The 20,761-nt window shown below is 41.0% G+C and overlaps 1 protein-coding gene across 1 annotated transcript; it reads right to left on the reverse strand.

The window, feature by feature from the left end:
• Positions 1-8,332: 8,332 nt before the first annotated feature.
• Positions 8,333-20,740, reverse strand: MDH1 (malate dehydrogenase 1). The gene is made up of 9 exons (XM_074924818.1): positions 20,607-20,740; positions 15,228-15,326; positions 14,942-15,038; positions 13,806-13,981; positions 12,303-12,425; positions 11,998-12,174; positions 10,310-10,423; positions 10,004-10,093; positions 8,333-9,633 (listed from the first exon to the last, which is right to left on the reverse strand). Exons 1-9 carry the CDS (start codon positions 20,607-20,609, stop codon positions 9,508-9,510), a joined length of 1,005 nt encoding a protein of 334 aa, XP_074780919.1. The 5' UTR covers positions 20,610-20,740; the 3' UTR covers positions 8,333-9,507.
• Between the last annotated feature and the right edge of the window lie 21 nt (positions 20,741-20,761).

A 20,761-nucleotide genomic window follows, 5' to 3' on the forward strand; every position in this document is an offset into this window, starting at 1 on the left:
GTTTGGCTGCTGTCCTCTCCTGCCAGCCAGGGTGGGTGAGTCCCATTAACAGCAGTCCAGCCCCACAGGGGTGGCAGGGATGGTGCTGGGGAGGTGCTGCCATGAGTTTGGTTGTGGGGAGTTGGTTTGTAGCAGCTGAGACCAAGTGGTTCCTGAGATTTTACTGTTACCAGCCTGAGCACTAAAGAGAAATATAATTTACCCCACATCCAATTTCATAGCAATGCAGTTAGATAGGATATGGCTTACATGGAGCCTGTATTATCTATTTGTGCACCGTGCAAATGAATCACCTGGCACTTGCCAAAAAAGCCAGCCTCATCTTCTGTGGCTTTACAGAGAGAAATGGGAATGGCTGGTAACCCTCCACCTGTCTCCCCCCATCCTCCAGGTATTTCTGTTCAGGGACACAACAAGCCCAAAACCCACAGAGGTGGCCTCTGGCCAGTCTCCATGTGGCTCATGTCCTCCGTCTCCCTGCAGGAAGACAGACCTTTGAGGGAGGCTCTGACTGTTTCTCAGGAGAGGCAGATGTTTATTGTGGAGCAGGATGCTCTGCTCTGCAGGCATCAACACCAGCACTACCACCAGTCCACACTAAAGAGATGTTACCAAACAGCATTTGGGTTTCTTGTGAGAAGGTATTTCACAACAAGGAGCATTATTAGTCTTTACGTTTTCAGCCTAAAAGCCCACAAAAGTAGCATAGCCACCCTGTTAGGAGAGGAGTCATTCACCCTCGCCTTCTTTGGTTAGGGGAGAAGTTTACTTGTTTTGTGGTTTGCTTGTTGATTGATGTGGCTGAGCTTTCCCGATCCACTTGCCTCTCACGCCTGTGTCACCTGGTGCACAGCCACCCTGTCTTCTCCAAAGTGCTTGGAAGGAAACTCTGACTATGCCCTTAATAGCATCCTCCAGTCAGGCCTTTCAACTCGTTTTGCAAATATCAGCTAAAAGAAGCTGAGGAGCAAAGACAGGTTGTCTGACCACTGTCAGCCAGGATGTCTCCTGTGGAGCCAGCAGCAGAACTCATTTCCTGATTTTATAACTCAATCTCAAGTGCTATTCCTGCTTGGGAATGGAAGAGAGGGTCACTGGCAGGGGTAGTGCCAAGTGTCTAACACAATGTGTGTCTGGAGTTTATTCTCCTTGCCAAGAAGTCCCCTTTCGTGTAGACATGTCCTCCATTGGGTCGAGGCAGCTGTCCACCTCGGTGGGGATGAGGGCTAGCCAATACCTTCCTTGTCCCGTCTAAGAGTTTCCTGGGTCCCCAGCCTTGTAACTGCAGAATTGGAAGATTTGTCTGTTTTCTCTCGGGCAAGTATTTAAATTCTCCAGGCTCACAGATTGAGGGGAAAAAAATCCTCCCAGTGTGACTCCCTCTCTACTAGCTCCATCTGGAGGCGCAAAAAAACCTTGCACTGTAAAATTATTTTTATTTTTATTAATTTATTTATCTATATCTTTAGGATTTAGGACTGTCTTGGCATTGAAACCACCAATGCCAAAAAGCACCGGGGCAGTGGCAGCTGTGGGTTTAAAAAGCTGTCTCTGCTGCTGTCCAACCTGCTAAGCAGAGCCAGAAGCGCTATTTACCATTCAGCTCAAGGATTCATGTAATAAGTACTTCACTTGACAGTATTCTGGGATAAATACCAGCATCGCAGATTATTCTTATAGTAAAAATCCCGCCAGGCATATAAACACTACCCTCTTCCAAAGGAGGAGTTACAAAGGACAATCCTCGTGTGCACACTTGACAGCTCAAGGTGAAGAAAGCCTCTCCAAAGCGTCTTGCTCCACAAGTCTCATAGTAACTAGGTGCAGAGGGAAGGGGGCATGCCAGACCAGAGGGGAACAGGACATGAAGCCTCTCCAAGGTCTCCCTTTCTCCAAGGTTTTCCTGTCTCAGAGTTGTGCTTCCCATTCTTCACTCCCTCTCTGCCTCCGGTGGTGAGACAGCTATCCCAGGAAGCTGCAGGTGCTCCTCCACCAACAGACTTCCCAGGTAAAACTATCTTGGCACTGGCAATGTCATTTGCAGGCTTAAGATGCATCATGGTTGTTGGCCAGTGATGGTCCAGGGAGAACAATACAAGGACAGAATTAAGAAGGGACCTCCTGATAAGGAATAACAAATTTTAATTAGATAATTATCCCAAAAGCTGGATGTAACTACCCAGCCATAGCAGCACCAGAGTGATAATTAATGTATCCAGAGTGATCCAAAGTCAGATGTTGTCTTGCTTGATGTCCACGCAGCGTGAAGGCAGGACGTTGTCATATCTGCTTTTCCTTCCTCTAACTGATAAGCCCACACTGGAAGCTCTTGTCAAATCAAGCTGCTGCTCTTGAACTCTGAGTCTGCAAACAGCTGGGTGGTGCAATATCTGTTAGCTTAAACTATTTTAGGAAACAATCTGCCCTTTTTCAGTCATGAAAAGCATGAAAGACCTGATGGAAAAATTCGTATATGTCAAAATCCCTTCTTGAAATCTTCCAAATCTGCCTTCCTTATCTTTCTCTATAATGTTGCAATTACGGTGTGTAACCAGGAACAGCACCTCTCTCCCTGGCTACCTGACCCTTGTTCCAATGCTAACTGCAAGCCATCCCCTGCTTGTGGGACTTAGTATTTTGCCTTGACAGTGAAGCTGGTTGCTGCTTGGGTCATGCTGGAACCACCACTTCTTTGTACATTTGCTATGCAGTTATTAGCCTAAAGACGTGCTCCCCTCCTGGGACCCTCACTTCAAGTACACAGGAATCACTGGACTAAGAGTATATCCATGGGATGAGCACCTTCTGACTGGTAAAGGTAAAGACTCTCACATTTGCTTCCTACTGAGCTGTTTTCCCTGGTTTTCAGCCACAGTGGACCTGTGTATTTTCACTCATCTAACATGTCCTGCCCTTCTCCATCCTTGACCCAGCTGGGAGCAATGGACATTGCTAATACGCATCCCTATGCCCCTGTGGGATCCGTACACAACACAGCCATGCCCATCACGGCTTGTATTTACTTCGAAGTCAGTCTCCCTTTTAATATCACAAAGAAAGGTTAACATTGCCTTTTACAAGGTTTTAGTTGTCTGGGGTTTTTTAAACTTAGACAACATAGAGATCCTTTGAGGGGTTAATTCTTTCCTACGATCTCTATGCTGAGGAATAAGCCTCATTATTCCCTATCTTCCTTGGGTCTTTGTGATCCTTTGAGGGGTCAATTTTCTCCTACAACCTCTATGCTGAGGAATAAACCTCATTCTTCCCCATCTTCCTTGGCTCTTTGCCTTTTTGGTCTCCCTCTGAGTTTAGGTTTGCAGGGCTCTTCTAGGAAGAACCTACCTTCAAGAAAGTGGTTTGTTGGGGTTTTTTTGGTTGGTTTTTTTTTCCCCAAAACTGGAAGTCTGAGTGGGAATTAGCACCATGTGCCCATGTTCATGGTGCTGAGGAAGTGGCACATCGTCTATTTAAAATCCTGCTGAACAGCAAGCTTACCTCCGGGGCTTGCATTCGAGCCCGCTGGCATAAGCAGCTCACACTGCGCTCTCCTTGCTCAGGCATCCTCACATACAAAAAGCACGTCTGTTGTCAGCTCAGCATGCAGAAGAGATTTAGCTAAAAATACTTATTAATCTTCTCTTCAAGCAGAAAGGCCAAATGTTGTCTTTCTTCCCCTCATAGGAGTGTGAAAGTGCAAAGGTATGGGCAGAGCTTCCTATTGCCACCTTCCCAACCAAAAGAAATGTCTGCAGGTGCCTTGCTGGGCTTGCTACACTAGTCAGTATTTACTGTGGCACTAAAAACCTGCAGTTTGCTGTTCTTCCCCCAAACCATCCACTTCTGTTGCTGTGTTTGGTTTTCTTAAAAAGTAAGTTTTCAGTCAGACTATTAAGTCTCTGTCAGTGGGCTTTCAGCAGGGGTTCAAATTGCTCCTGAAATAACTCCCATGCTGGTTTATTAGTAGCTTCCTAAATCTTCTATCTCAAACTTTGAAAGGATTCTGTTCCCACTGGCTTTGGAAATAATCATTTAATAATTTCTTCTCATTAGGGTCACATCAGCCAAGGTGTACTGTTGGTGTCATTTTAAAATGACTCAATCCACCTGTGTTTGTTGAGAAACAGTTGTGAATGAGAAAGCAAAACTGAATATATGAATGTAATCAGTGAAAACTTCAAAACAGAAAGGGGGCTATGCTGTATCCATGGGAAGCGCAGATCTGTGGCTTTACAAATGCTGATCTGGTTTAAAAAATAGACCCCAAAGTTTAGCAAACTGAAATTCATATTTTCTCAGCCTTTGACTTGGCTTTGGCATTTTGCCTTTGCACATGCACGTGTGCACTGCTGCTGCTGAACACCCCAATGCAAAAGGATGCACAACTCAGCCCAGCAGCTCAGTGAAGCCAACCTGAGCTGCTGGGCTGGAATTACACACTCAGGTATGTCCTGGCTGCTGAACTGCTGATAATAGATAAAAGTTCACCTGCATCCCAAGTAGTATTAGTTGCCTGCTACAATAAAATCTTGCACAGTTGATCTGTGCAGCTGAATGATAACCATGAAGGTCTTGACGTGTAAGGACGGTCAGGTGGCTCCTTTGAACTCCAGAGAGGTTTTCCATCACGGTCTGGTCAGGGGAGCATATGTGTGTGTGCGTATAGATGTGCACAATGTATATATGAGTGCCATCTGCCAGGAAGGCAGCAGCCAGCTTTTCCCTCCACTGAGCCGCTCTGTCCCAGCTGTGCTCTTTGGCTGCGATGCTGATGGTAAAGAGGAGTAGGTACCGCAGGAGCAAGATAGCCTGAATTCAGGACTTTCAGCCATGGAGGGAAACGGAGTCATTATGGTGTGAAGTCAACACAACTGAGAAGTCCTGAGTGGCCACAGATTTGTTCACGCAGTGTATTTCATCGGGACTCAATAAACACTCAGAACCTCAAATACCAGTTGGCTCGAGTTGAGCTTTTAATGCATTTAAGCAATAAATTGCTCCTGGGTCTGTGATGACTATGGGTTTCTTTGAGAGAAAGCATATGTCTGTGCAAATTCTTTGTATCATTTAGCTACAAACCCCTTGATGACTGTGGTTAGCAGCCTCAAAAAAAGAAAGCATCTGTGCAACTAAATTTTTAGTGATAAACTAATACGCATGATTGATGATTCTGTAAAACTAAACAATGGGCTTATTTCTGGCTAAGATTGAGACCACATCTCTATCTATTAATTTCTCTATTTACCTGCAGTTACAGTATTTTATTTTAAGTAGCTGACTGCTCAGCCTCTGTTCTGATACAATAGCATTTGTCATGCTCTTCTGCAGAGATGCCACTTAAAAAGTTTGGAATGTTTTTTAAAAAAACAACTTGGTTTTTGAACAGAAAATATCTGCATTTTCAGTTGCAAATAGTTATATTTATCAAAGTTCCTCTTTTGTTACAGCTGACCAAGTTATCCTCTAGGATTTGTTATTTGGAATTCAAAATGTGTCTATAAATGCAAAAGAGTCCCCAAACTACAGGAAGCGGGAGAAAAAAAAAAAAAAAGAAAGAAAAAAGAAAAAAATCAAATTAACTCTTCCCGGACAACTTTCCTCTGTTTTGTAGATCTGGTGCTTTGAAAGCACACAGCATCTGTTTTACTTGCCAGAAAAGTTCTCTTTTGCCTTCCCTTGTGCAAAGTGGGATTGAAATCTTACTGATTTGATATGATGTGATGCCTTATAAATATGCCCAGGGTACAAAGCTCTGTGGTGAGCATCAGCATAATGTTGATTTAGATTCATTTGTAAGAGCTGGTTTCCAGCTTCACCTGCAGTCACTGTGAAAAACAGCAGGAATAGCTGCAGTAGGAGAATGACAATGAGAGACAAACTCGAAATGTTTTTTGTTAATTTGAGGAAAAGCTTTGTTTCTTCTCTCTCAGAATTCTTGCTAGGAATGGAAAGCTGTCAAGAAAGCACAGGGATCAGCTTTGCAGCCTGCCTTGTACAGCTTTCACTAGCATAAGGGAGGATTTGGGATCCACGTTTTCCAGGCACTGTGACAGTCACACCAAACAGCTTCCAGTCTTCCCCAGGAGCCTTCCTGTTGACACACAGATGCAGACTCAGCCAGGAGCCCTAATGTTCTCACCTGCTCCATCTAGAAACCTTCCAGAAGCGGATCTGACAATTCAAATCTTAATTTCCCCCAGGATTTGTTTCTCATGCATGTACTCACTTGGGAGTTGCTATCTGAAGTCCTAACTTTTGTTCTCTTGGGGAAGTAATCAGCAAGTAAAAAGTGGATATGAAATTCCTTCCTGCACAGAAATAACCCTCATCTCTAACTGGAGAATACCTTTTACTCTGTATGTATTTTAGAGTTGTTTAGAAGATGAAGTTGGTGTGAATATATTCAGTCACATAGGTCAGAAGTCATTCAGTGCAAACTCCTGCTTAACACAGGGCTGACCTATATCTGGTTGCTCAGGGCCAGGTCCAAGGATGGAGTTTCCACAGACTCTCTGGTTATTGATCCAGTATTTGATTGCCCTCAGATTTGATAAATGAGACTGTGGTGTCCCAACTTGTGTCCATTGCCTCTCAATCTTCCACTACATGCCCCCTGAGCCTGGCTCTGCACTCTCTCGTTAGGGAGTCATTGACAAGATCTCCTCTGAGCATTTCCTTTTCCAGGCTGAAGAAACCCAGCTCTCAGCCTCATCTAGTGTATCATGTCCTCCAGCCCAAGAACACTAAAAAATTATAATCACAGAATAGAAACATTTCAGTGAGGAGCAAAGAACTTAATACTGTAAACTTGGAGTAGTAATGTGCAAGTTTTCTCTTGTACTGTAAGACCAGAACAATCTGAAAGGCAGATGAAAAGCAGATGGCTGCTCTTTTTACTTTCATGTGAATATTTTCATATGCCACCTACTAAGAGAAGACCAAAGCACCCTGCAAAAACAGTGCAAACTGTGCAAAGTAACACAAGTCACAGTAAAAGACAGTAACCACAGCAGGAGGGAATCTTCCAGAAATAGAAAAACTGGACAAAGTAGAACCGAGGACAAAACAGTTCAGAAGCATGAAGATAAAGAATATCCACCACTTGCTAGTTTGAGAGTTTGTAAGTAGTGGGGTAACAGTTAAGTATGCGGTCAACAAGCAGATGAGATTTCCTGTTGAATCGCTTCACAGAAGTCTAAAGAAAATACAAACAATGCTTAGAATGCATAATATGAGAGGAATAAAATGTAGAATCAAGTGCTAACTTGTGGAGTGAGATATATCATGAAATAGTATATCAAGTCTTGAAATTAATTATGCAATTGTTTTGACACACTAAGTGTTACAACCATCACTTTACAAGAAGTGAGTTGTCTCCTAGAGGTTGCTTTAAAACAAACATCAAAAAAATCCTGAAGAGCCAGGTCTTTCAGAATGTTTTTTAAAAAGCTTCTCCCTTATGCTGTGATGTTTCTGTAAGTACAGCACAAAACATACTGCACACCAGCAGGATTTATCCTCTTATTTATGGTTTTCAGGCACAGACATGTACTCTTCCCTTTACTCAGCCTTTTTAAACTGAATCACAGCATGCACTGTAGCTATCTCCTGTAACATTCATCATAAAACACATTGTTTTAAAATAAGCTGTAGCATTCTATTACTGGAACAAATTCCTTTGGTCCCCAGGTTCATGTTGAAATGAGATTTCAGTACTGCATTTATTTTGTACAGAACACCAGAAGGCAGTCATCACGCTGGCAGCGTTCCTTACTTCCCTAATTTCTGCAGAAGTTCCCAAATGGTCATGAAAAGACAGACATGAAATTTGCTTATTATTTCTCCATGGCTAAACTCCAAAGGGTTTAGAGGAACGAGAAAATCAGTGGAAAACAAACAGTGTATGTACTCATCTATTCCTGAGACTGCAAGAATGCATAAATTCTTGCAACAGCTGCTTCACAAACATTCCAGGCATTCACTTACTGTGCCCTGCCTCCAGCTGGCCTGTGCTGCACCAGACATTCCCCTTTTCTGAAATGTTTGTTTTCCCTTTCAAGTATTTATGCATAGAAAAAGTCTTTGCTGCATTACTGTCACTGTACTTAATAGCCACAGCAATGTTTTGAGAGCAGGTTTATTTTTAAGGACAAGCTTATTGATATTTGCAGATTTATTTTATATTCTAGTTGATAAATCCTTAAAGAAACCATTCAATTTCCTTAGAATTCAGTTCAAGCTTTTTTTTTTTTTTTGTCATCAAAACACTTCTACTTCTCAAATCCTCATTTAAAGACAACAAACCAAAGAAGGGAAATGAGATGACCTCAGATATGACAAACCCAAGATTTACTTTAGAAGGCAGAAACACTATATACCGGGAACAGGACAGACGAAAACCTTACACAATGTCAGCACTGTGAATTTGCACTCTGCACACAGGACAAGCAGCATTTAAGGTGCTTAGAAAACAAACAAAACAGTAGTAGTACATCTAAGAAATTCCCAGAACAATGAACCTAGTCTAAATCCCTTAAATCTATGTAAGGTGGGTTACTATAGTAGGAACAAACAAAGCAAGAGTTACAGCAACATTCATCTGTGTGTTTGCAAAGGAATAATTACAATATCTCTGAACCTTTCTGAAGGTGAAGTGTTTGTAGGCTGCACTAGGAAAACTCTCAAGCAAGGATATTAACCTCACTCAGTCTTAAAAGTGAGTCCTTGTCTCCTGGGACAAAAGGCTTTGAAGCTACAATCAAATTAGTGCTGAGCTATAGTACCAACATTGCCAGCTTCTGAACTGCAGTGCTGGAGTACAAATCTGCCTTCAGACTTGTGTGTCTGATGTTGACATAAAACAACTTTGCCTGGCAAAGACAAGTGCTAGTCATCAATAAGGCTTCTTAAAACTAGTTTCCCTCAGTTTCTTAAAATAGGCCTTCAGGGGTTTGGGGTTATTTTATGTTGTACTATCATATTCTGCTAGTTACTAAAACATGCAAATAAAGTGCAACAGAGTACTCTTAGCCATTATGTGATTAAGCATCTTTTAATATTTCTATTAACAAACACTATAAGCATAACCAGAGTGAACAGTATATACTTGGAGTCTGGCCAGACTGGCATTCTAATTTCATTTTTAGGTGACCCACAGGATGCTGAAGTGATGACAGACCAGGATGTATTCCAGTAGTGCCAAATTCTAATCAAAACTCAGATTGTGCGTTAGTAGCCAAGGCAAACAATTATTCTGTATCATACACAGAAAGCGACTAGTATTGAACAGACAAAAAGTTTGGTCAACAAACTAATTTCATTTCTTTAATAATCTTTTTGCTAATAACTCAATAGGCACAAGAGTACCAGTAAGCATATGAACTTTAAAATGCACAATTGCCACAGACAGTTGACTTGAATACAAGTAATAAGTGTTCGGTAGCAGACTTAGAGACGACTTTTAGATTCTTCCATTCTTAAATGATTTTTTATTTCCTCATCATCTAGTCATGCACTGGAAAGGAATTCCACGGCAGTCTCCTTCTCTTCAGTTAACTCCTTAGCAGTCAGATCCATCTTCTCACGAGAAAAATCATTAATAGGAAGACCCTCAACAAACTTCCAGGTCTTGTCCTGTTTGAAAACAAATAAAAAGCCCCTTCATATAAGAACAAACTTCATTGAGTCTGCGTGAAGGAAACTTTGCAGCATAAGAAACAAAGTTGACGACCTGAAAAAACACATCAGGCAGAAGTTAGTTTTGTTTTCAGACAGTGAATGCAACCAGCACCAGCTAGTCATGTCAGATTATATCTTCTATCAGTACTTATTTGACGACTACTACAAAACTGGTTAATAATGGTCTCCTCTGTGAAAGACTGCCAAAACCCCCATGTCCCAGCAACTGCAGTCCCATACTACAAAGCACCGCCATTAACAAGTTCATATGGCAGTTTAGCCAGGTCTTGAAGATGATGCTTGGATTTAAGTACAGTCTAGTTACCTTGATCACAACAGGGAATGAATATATCAAGTCTTCAGGAACACTGTAAGAATTGCCATCAGAAATGACTCCCATGGAAACAAATTCCCCCTGAAACCAGGAAAGTAAGAGATAAATACATTTTTTCACTGCTAGAAGCAATCAAAATTTAAATTTCCAATATACTGCATCTGCCATGACACATTTTACTCCAGAAAAAGACAGATTCTTCCCCCTCTGAACACACATATACACTTGAGGTCAAAGACACCAGCATATAATCAAAGCATTTGGCAAACAAACACTTACTCAAGAGCAACATCTTACCACTGGAGTGCCAAACCAGATGTCTCTCACATGATCACAGATAGCTTTGGCAGCTGACATCGCACTGGACAGCTTCCTAGCCTTAATAACAGCTGCTCCACGTTGTTGAACAGTCTGCAATTAAGAAAAAAACCCCTAAAATGTAAAGCAACAAAATCATGGCTCGGTCTAAATGCCACAAGGAATGACCACCTTACATCATTATTTAATTTCATCAGTCAAGATATAGTCTTATCACTAAGTGAACATGGCATACAATCCAGAAATACAATCTAGAAGTTTTGCCAAGACAAAAATATAATGGGCTATTTCAGAGGCTGGCTCATTTCTTAGTATCTGCCTTACAGCTAGCAGCCCACTGATTTCTCTCATACCAACCACATGTTTCAAGCTTTTATGAAGAGACTTCATGTATGTCAACCGTAACAGATGTCACAGAGCAACACTGGCAGTTAAGGTTATTTGTTGAATGCCAATGTGAACGACTTGCTGGTCTCAATCCTATAATATTTAATGAATAAAATTAATTCCTGAAGATAGTTGAACCTACCTCCCTATAGTCAAGTTTATATTTAGAAATTTTGCACTTAAAGAATTGCACTTCTTAGAATTAGACTCGCTTCTTAAACAGTACATATTTTTTCTTTTAATAAGTTTTAGTAAGGCTCTATATCAACCAGACCCCAGTCTAGAAAGCAAGAATTATGAAATCTCCTCATCTCAGGCAAAGGATTCTAGCATGAACCAGCATTACAATGTATCTAGAAGGCCAAACCAGTATTCTGCCTTGGCCACAGAAGCTACAGCAAGATCAAGGACAAGGAGACAGGTTTCTGCTTACACTCTGGCTCATGAACTTCAGTTGACAGCACAGAATCATTTACTCTGTAGCAACAAGCATGAACTGGAATAAGCTATATCCAAAACCCACATAGGACAGAGCATGGTCATAAGACAAAACACAACCTCAGTCCCAAACTAGAGGTGCCCTGGCTTAAGATACAGTACCTGGCTGTCAGCATTCCAGTTACCAAGTGAAGTACAACTACTTGGAGTCACGTTCATCAAGGGCTTTAGTAATCCTTGTTTCACATTATATTGCATTTAGCTAGCCTGTGCTCTTGATCAATTAATACCATTATTTTGTCTTACTACCCTACATTATTATTTATTACTACCCTACATTAAGACATTTGCAGGTGTTTTCTAGATTTTTTCAGCTTACTTTTTAGAAATGTTGGTGGCGATGTTAAGATTTAGATTTGGAAAGTGTGTGTGCATGTGCACACACATGCATGTGCAGAGGGAGGGCTGCTGGGCTTTTTTTGGTGGGTGGGGAGCAGCGAACAGATCATCCTACTTCATCTACAAAGCTGCCCAAAAAAGTCACCACAGTGCAATGCCAATGGTGCTTGTGTATCAGATGAGTTGCAGCTGAGCTATGATCAAAATTATTTTTGTTGAATCATTTTAGCAGTCCAAATGGATTTTTCTAGTAGTATTTACATAGGTTTTCATAGTGCCTTAAATTTTTCAAGAGTAAATAAATGATAGAGATATCTGAAGATTACTTACTCTAGTGAGATAGGAGGAGCCAAGTCAATCAACTATGTAGTTTACAATTTCACATGAGATTAGGAGAAAGCAGGACAGAATGACCATTTGTAAAAAACAAAACAAGATCTTACCAGGATAAAGTCTCCCTTCAGCCAGCTGTCATCTTTTATAGCTTCATAAACTCCAACTTCTTTTCCTTTCACATTTACCTTTGCATGGTTAACATCTGGATATTGAGTGGAGGAGTGGTTGCCCCAGATGATGACATTCTTCACATCATTAGCACTCACACCAAGTTTCAGAGCAATCTAAGCAGAAATTAAAGATGTTGCTTGCATTAACTTCAGCTTGTCAATTCACAGCTCTCTTTGAAAGCATTGCTCTGTATTTAGCAAAGACAACAGAAAGCATTCTAGTTTGAATAGGACCTTCTTACCTGAGATTTAGCTCTGTTGTGATCCAAACGAGTTAAGCAGCTGAAGTTTTCCTTTGGTATTGATGGGGCTGACTTTGATGCAATCAGGCAGTTAGTATTTGCTGGATTCCCAACTACCACAACCTAAAACCAAAAAACGGTAAGGGGAACGTGGAAAGATGAAAAAGCTATTTTTGCAGAACAACTCCCTCAAGTGAAATACATGGCTTTGCCTTCAAAGAAGCTACCAAAAGGTTAAGTTTTCTAAATCTCTAGGTTGTCTTCAACAAGACTGTTTTTTATGTGCATTGCTCATAGTCACCGAGTTTTCTATAACAGCACAGAAAAATATTTTCTAGCAAGGTATTCTCTTTATAATTTGACATTCAAATGCAAAAGAGAACAAGACTTCTAGGGAGGTCTGCATGCTGACCCACAGCCTGACTTCAAACCTCACGCTACTAGATACAGATAAAGCAAGAGACATATGTGTCAGCCCACAGTGAATCCACCATCACCTTATAAACCCTTTCTATACTGGCTGCCACTGCTTTATATAATTGCTTTATAATTAAGAAAGCCAGAACAGTTACTTATCTCAATATGAAAAATCTCAAAGGCAGTTAGAAGTAAAATACTGCCTGAACTTAGATCAATTTATTACTATGGAAAAATGATTTTTATTCATTCTTCATCTACTAATGTGCCTCAAATGATTAACATCAAGCTCCATATACTCTCAGTCACACAAGTTAATCTGCAAACCTCCCTTTGTATTTCCCCTTTTGAAAGTGAGTTCAGTAAATTTTCCATTACTCTGCAATAGTTATATTGATAGTTTTTATTCCAACTGTATAAAGAAGCAAACAAGTCTTCAGAAGCAGTAGGAAGTTCATCAGCAGAGGAAGTAGACATTAAAAAGTCAGTTACAAAGCACAGTTGGAGTCTGGGTCTGAGATTAAGAGCAGTAGGAGAGCAGCCACATGATCCCATTAACTGTGCTGAAGGAATCTTGAGAGAGAACAATTAAAAGCTTCCAATGCTCCAAAGACCAAGACGCAAACAACCTAAATAAAGCTGATTTTTCTGTGCAACTGTAATTCCATATTGATACTGAAGTTAAGGGTCATTATGTTAAAGCCACAGATGGATATGAAGTAGGCAGCTGCATGTAGATAATTTAGTTCTTCCAGAAAAGAGAGATAACAAGCATAAGACTGCCTTTTTTTTTTTTTTTTAAATATAGTTTATTTCTTTAGAATTGCCGGTAACCAGTACCATGTATGTGTGAACTACAGCAATAAAATGTAAGACTTACCTTTTTCACCAAACAAAATAAGGACTAAATCATCTCCCTAGTTAACATACTATATATTATGTAACCTTAACTCTGGTGTACTTTCCAGGGCTTAAGGAAAGGAATGCCTACGCTGAATAGGCTCCTGCTTGCACAGTATCATTCTATAATGTATTTAGATCTCTGCACAACTCAGTTTACTTTTTAAATTCAGCTTCTATAGTTACCTTGACAGTCTTTTTGGCATACTTGTCCAAGGCTGCACCCTGAGACTTGAAAATTTTCACATTTGCTTTGAGTAAATCCTTCCTCTCCATGCCCTCTCTCCTTGGCATGGAGCCAACCAGAATTGCTATGTCAAGGTCTTTGAATGCAACTTCCTCCTTGTCTGTTGGAATAACCTCTGAAAAAAATGAAACGGGGAAAAAAAATCATCTATGTAAGATACTCATGGCAAAGCGTTAATGGGAATGTTCTTTGGTGCATAAATAGTATATAATCTGATGTGACAACACCACCACCTTCCCCTTCCAAAAATACACATATAGTCATTTGGCTCTAACTCCACAGATTAGAAATGGTTTACCGGCAAGTATTTATAAACAAATATTTATCTAAAGCTTTGGATATCAATTCTGAAAACACAGGAGAAATCAATGTCAAAAGACACTTTTCATGTGTCTCTCTCTAAATATAAATACATAGGTATATATGCATATTATACACATGTATGCATATATGCAGTTCTCCACTTCTACAAAAAAATTCTTGGTGGCAAGAGTCAACAAGTCTCCCCTTAACAATTCAAATTGAAGGTTTGATTTGTACAAGAGCTGGTAGCTATACATTTTTCAAGTATTGTAATAATTACAGTAGCATCTACTGGCTCTCTTCTGCTTGTTCAGGTTTATCAGAATTTAACTTGTTTACGTGACTTGATGAGTGATTTTTCAATTTGTGTCTTTATGCAGAAGGTACTTCTAAAGACTAGAATTTTTTTTTACTTAGTAAAGGCATGTAAGCATATCTAAAGATTGCTACTTTAACACTAGGCCAGAATACAATTACAATGTATAAATGCACAAGTATCTGAATCTGTTGCACATGCTTACAACCCAGGATTAGATGATATAAACTAAAACCCAGGCATCTGCATAGTCAATCCTTTACAGAAAACTTATTTGATGATGTTCTTCCTAGTTTACAGCCCAAGTTAAATTAAATTATCTTCCACAAAATACAAAACCAAGGAAGGATCATCTAGTATTTTCTTCTGCTTAACTTCCTGCCAGCTACAGGAACTCATAAATACAATAGTTGTACTAGAACATCTTGTAGGTATCAGAAAAATTTCTTTTTCTACCTCTCAGCAGTGGTAGAGCACAGTCCTGCAGCTCCATCACTACACCTTCCAATACAGTCATCATGGGGGTGATATCCAGCAGCACAAGAACAAGAGGCTGTAAAGAAAGAAATGGTTAGTGCAAGTTGCATGTAATCTGTTCTGATTTTCGCCACTTAAGTTACTTGCATATTGGTAAACCATTCTGAGTGTCTACAAGAAAACAAGCCTCAGGGACTGCAGTTCTAACATTTATTCATTCATTACTGCACAGCAGAGACAAGTGATAATTCAGTGTAAGAGTTACCTGTTCTTTCCCAAAGACATCTCCCTTGGCAATGCTGTAGAGCAGTGAGTAAGCAATCTGCCCGGCTGCTCCAGTCACCAGGACTCTGATAGGTTCACCCTGCAAGACAGGTACGGACACTTACCCACAGCTACACAGCACAGGCTCACACCATCCAAGAGATGTAAAAATTAACAGTTACCACAGAAACGATGTGATGATTATTTAACCTGGATGAAAACGTGCTTAAGTGTGGATCAGGGTCAGCTCTTGGGATCATACTTCTGTTCTGCTACAACCACTAGAAACTTCTCTACTTGCATTTACAGAAACAGACAGCACTTGCAAAAACATCCCTAAGACTTTTTCTTGGAAAAGCTTCCAAACCATCAGGAATTACAATCAATTTTAAAAACTTTGTACTCCTTTAACAACACTCCCTTTTTAGCATAAGACGTTACATGTACCCACTCATTATATTACCCATTCATGCTTCCAACTTACTACAGAAGTTTTATGAGCTGCCACACTTCACGCATCTTCAGATTCTTTCAATTTTGAAGGCTGTTTCCATCAGGCATTTTGAATACTTACTTGCAACCAAAGAATGAATGCCAGAAACCAAGTAATCTAGAGGACTTGAAACTACTGCCTCACTAAACTGTTACGCAGCAATGTAACAAATCCACAAACAAAAGCTATTTTATGGACAAATACAGATACTAATATCCATAATGCCCCTGTCCATTGTCAAACTGACCCAAAACTTCCAACAGACTAGAAGACTAGCAACACACTGCTATATTGCAAATAGGGAAAAAAAAAAAACCACGACCCTATATCAAAAGTACATTTTGTTAAGCAGAACCAGGACCTGGGGAACTCCAGAGGTTATTTAATATTGAAAAGGGAAAGTATGCCCAAGGACATTCATAACCCAGTATTTTGTAAACTTGTTTTCCTGTATCTCCTTTTTTTCCCCTAGAGGCAATGGGGCTAGAGTAGATTGTGCTTGGACACAAACAAGCAGATTCTGTCCAGCCTGCTGGAATCCCATGACCAGTTTTTCAAATATTTAAAAGATTATCATTTGAATTACGGACAAAAGAGCTTCCATATTCAGTTATGTCTGAAGTGATTTAATTGCATACTGAGCTACATTATGAAGAATGCAGCTTGCAGGGCAAAAGCAGGCATTGCATTGAGTGCTGCTGGTTGCAGCTGGAATATTGAGTCCAGTTTTGGGACTCTCAGTTTTAGAAGGATGTTGGAAAACTAAGAGGGTCTGGGCAAAGGCTACTCAGATGGCTGGGGCCCAGAGTTTATGTCCTGTAAAATTAGGCTGAGGGAGCTGACCATAGTCTGGAAAGGTAGAGGACAAGGGGCCTACTACTACTTCAAGGAGGGTTACAAAAATAACACGGGCAAACACCTCTCAGTAGTAGTAGATGGCAGAGCACAGGGCAACGGCTACTAATTATGAGAAAAATTCTTGATTAGGGTTGTACTGCTGCACTGGAACAGGGTATCCAGACAGTCTGTGCAACCTTTGTCCTTGCCAGTTTTCAAGACTGAGATGAAAAAACATATATGACCTGATTTAGCAGTAGCAAAACAGGCTGGACCAGACAACCTCCGGACTCAGAGCAATAAAAAGAGGTCAAACTGGATGACCTCTAGAGAATCTTTCCAACCAACATTCCTGTCATCGATATTTATAGGAAAACCATTTTGGGATTTGAGTGTATTCTCTCTGCAGAAGTGACCAGTGAAGAACAGCTACACCAAGACAGCATTAGATAACTAGAAAAATGAGGCCACCTACCCCATTTTACCATGTACTAGATAAAATGAGAGCATAAGCGATGAAGTTAAACTACTCAACTTGAAGATTTAGACCTCAGCATCACTTTGCCTTCATTATGGGAATGATACTCTCACTATTTGATTAAATGACTACTGGTTATGGTGTTGAACCACATTATTTTCTTTTGAACCAGTCCTACAAGGAGTGTCATCCTTCACACCTTGTCAGAACTCAGCAAGGAGGGGGAAGGAAAGCAGACAATCGATTCTTGCTGTTTTAAATTTCAAAACTAGTTTGGATACCCTAATTCTTGAGTATAGAGAAGTTATACCCTACAAATGTACCATAGTATCTGAAAGATGGTGGGCAGCACTGATTATGACTTTAAAGTCAACTTTTCGGCATGTTTTTAAGGAGAATCTAGATTTTATTTAAGTAAATGGATCAATGAACATTATTTAAGGCAGCTAATACTAGTTTGGAAAGTAAGTACTGGAAAATTACTGTGCAGCAAAACCTTGGCCTGGCAAAATCCCATATCTGCAGCATATAAAAAGTGATCCTGTGCTAAGCATCTACTCCAGAACACATGCAGATAACAGTTGAACACATCTTCTTTGAACTACATAGTATCTGAAATCAATTGTGAATTTATTTCTGAATTTCCAGTGAATGGAACAAAGAAGTTAGGCTCTTTCTCCTTTGCAACCTGTGAGCCAATCTAAAGTGGTGTCACAAAAAGGGGAAAGTCAATGAGAATTTTTCCACTGTATGCACTTTACATGCTAATCCCATTTAAACATTAAAAACATCAATATGGTGAGTAATTAGCATAACAACAGGAGTGAGAAGGAGTAGAAGATAAAAAGGCAAGAGGTAGGCCTATTTTTTTTTTTTTAACTGAGACAGACTTAACATTTAGCCTTGTTAAAAAAAAAAAATCCTTCAGTCCTGACTCAGCTCCACCCTCTCAAAAATATTATGTTTGCTTACTATCATCCTTCCTGTTCTCCCCCCATTTAGGACTGGAGGAGGGAGGAAGAAACATAAGCTAAAATAAGGTACTGCCCACTTGTTTGTTCTCTCCAAACTTTCAGTACATTGAATTCACATACAAGCTCTCCCCAATCCACCCTACCCCTGCACTAATTGTGAGCAATTAGTATCGAAGAAATTTTCATGCTTTCTCTTAATTCCAGAAGCTGTATTAATAAGACAAGAACGCGCTTCTTAAAAAATATAGTTAACTATCCATGGAAAACTTAAGTCACATCACACATAAGAATTGGTATCACTCAGCATCTGAGGTTACTGTTGGAGGTAGAGAGTTTAGAGAAGTGCATAGATCCCTAATGGGAGTTGTAGGCTCCACACATTCGTGTTCAGGCACTTTAATCCGTGACTTGGCTCTTGCACTGGGCTTTGATAAGAATACTTTCACACTGCGGTAACTACAGAGGTGACCTTTACTCGCAGGTATACAAGAACCAGAGGATCAACTAAACCAAATCTGACTGAACTAAACAGTTTCAAAGCCTTTCCCACTTCACGTATAATTAAAAAGTTTTAAGAAACAGAAACAGCAGTAAAGATAATGAAGCCCAAAGCAAACCAAAAAAGTGAACATTGCACCCTCAGATACCCTTCTCCCTCTAATTCAGCAAATGTGCAGGATTTCGCCCTCTCCACCCCTAAATTATAACAGACAAAAGTAAAGCTTCCAATATCCAAATGAGGAATGTGAGGATTTAATGCCTTCCCCATACATACACTTTGGTTTAAGAACTCGGTGCCTAAATTATCTCTGTGATTACCACTCATATTAGCAGATCTAAAATATTAGTGCCTTACATGAAAATAGTACTACACTGCAAAACTGACTCAGGAGATCGCAAAGGTAAGTAAAAGAGTAATATTAAGTAACTTGCAATCTATGAAATCTGGCACAAGAAAAAACAATGTCCTTTCTACACAGGATGGACTTTGCCTTACTAATTAGTTATAAAAGACCTCAATAAACATTATTGCTGATAACTGTTTGTAAAATATCATCAACCTAACGTTATTCCTGAATATTAAAGCCAACTAAGTGACCCTACTGTGCTTGACGAGAATGCTTTAAGCATTAAACTAAACAGTATCTCCTCAAAAGTCTAGAGTCCACCTAACAAACTTTCCATTTGCTTTCCCTCTTTAAAGCAGGGCTGGAGTGACAATAAATGTATTTGAAAAAGTGATAGAAAGACAGTTGGGCTCTTCAGTAACCCCAGCAGCGCTGATTCATAGACCGAATTCCAAAGGACGACTTTCCTTAAGAAATGACCTTGAGACAGGTGCCCTTAAAAACTTTTTCTATTTCATTTAACTAATAACGGCTGTATCAGTAAACACACTATTTTGTATCTTAAGTTTAAAATCTTTGCCCTGTGCCAAAGGCTTAATTAGAATAGTGAAAGCAAGATAAAAAACAGGTACATTCTAAAAAGTCTGGGCATCAAAGTAAGTTTCAAATAGCAGTTCTCTTGGAGACCAGCAAATTCACGGCAGCTAACGTTTTGAATGTTTAAGTACAAACTAAAACTTGCTGCCTTGTGATCACTCCTGAGAATCTCTATTTTGAATATAAGTAAGAATGGATAAGTAGGATAGATACGGTTTGCAGATTTCAGTGTTTTTTTAGTGTATAGCTGAAATAACAAACCACATTTCAGAGCACACAAGCATCTTTGCTATAGAAAAGTACCAAAAGATTTGAGTAACAGCATACAAAGTCTAGAAAAACACTGAGATTTTTCATTATTACAAAGGAAAGCAAGGTCTCTGTGCAAGTTTGTACATATACGTGCCACAGAAAAGCAAAGCACTCCAGTTCAAATAATCTCAGAGCAGAACTAGAACTCCTTGACAATTTGGAGAACCTACACAAATATCTGGGTTTCTGACAGCAAGCAGGGATGAAACAAGAAAACATTTCACTTTGCACTTCCCGTTGAGCTAATACAGAACTGCACCCAGAACCGTTAATGCCTCATGAAAGGGAAGGAGCGAGCATCCCTATCTTCCCGAAGGCAATATCGCCAACCAGGGGGCTCAGCGAGGCGACGGCTTTCAGAAAAGGCGTGATTAAACCGCTAAAGGGCCAGCACCAGGCCGGGGAGCTTCGCTCTGCTCCCCCGGGGTGGCCCCAGCGGGACCACAAGCCGCCATCCCCTTCACACCAGGGAAGAGGAGGCAGAGCCGATGCTAGGCCAGCACTGCAGGGGCCGACACCAACCCCCGAGTCCCCGGGCTTGAAAAGGGTCACCCCGGCGAGGCCTCCATGAGAGCTGAGGCGAACCCTGGGCCGCCGCCGGGCCCGTTTCCTCCCGGCTGCCAGAGCACCCTCAGGTCACCCCCCGAGGGCCTTGCGGCGGGGCCGGCTCGGAGGCATGGGGGGGAGGTAGGGTGCCGACGCCATTTCGCGTCCATCTCCGCCTGAGGGAGCCCCCCGCCCCAACCACCCCGGCGAGGGGGCACAGCTCGCCATCACTCCGCCCCAACCGCCGCCTAAAGGGATGGCTCCCCCCCGCCGGCGCTCGGGGAGCGATACCGACCATGGCTGAGAAGAGCTGCGGGCCCGGCAGCCTCGGGGTCACCTCTACGGCGCAACTGGAGCCGCAGCAGCGCAGCGTCACGGTGCCACGGAGGGGTGGGAGGGGGGTGGGTGGGCCGGAGCGCGCCCGCCCGCCGCGCGTGGCCTCCTGGGGAC

Source organism: Athene noctua, chromosome 1 (genome assembly GCF_965140245.1).
Source record: "Athene noctua chromosome 1, bAthNoc1.hap1.1, whole genome shotgun sequence".
NCBI lineage: Eukaryota > Metazoa > Chordata > Aves > Strigiformes > Strigidae > Athene > Athene noctua.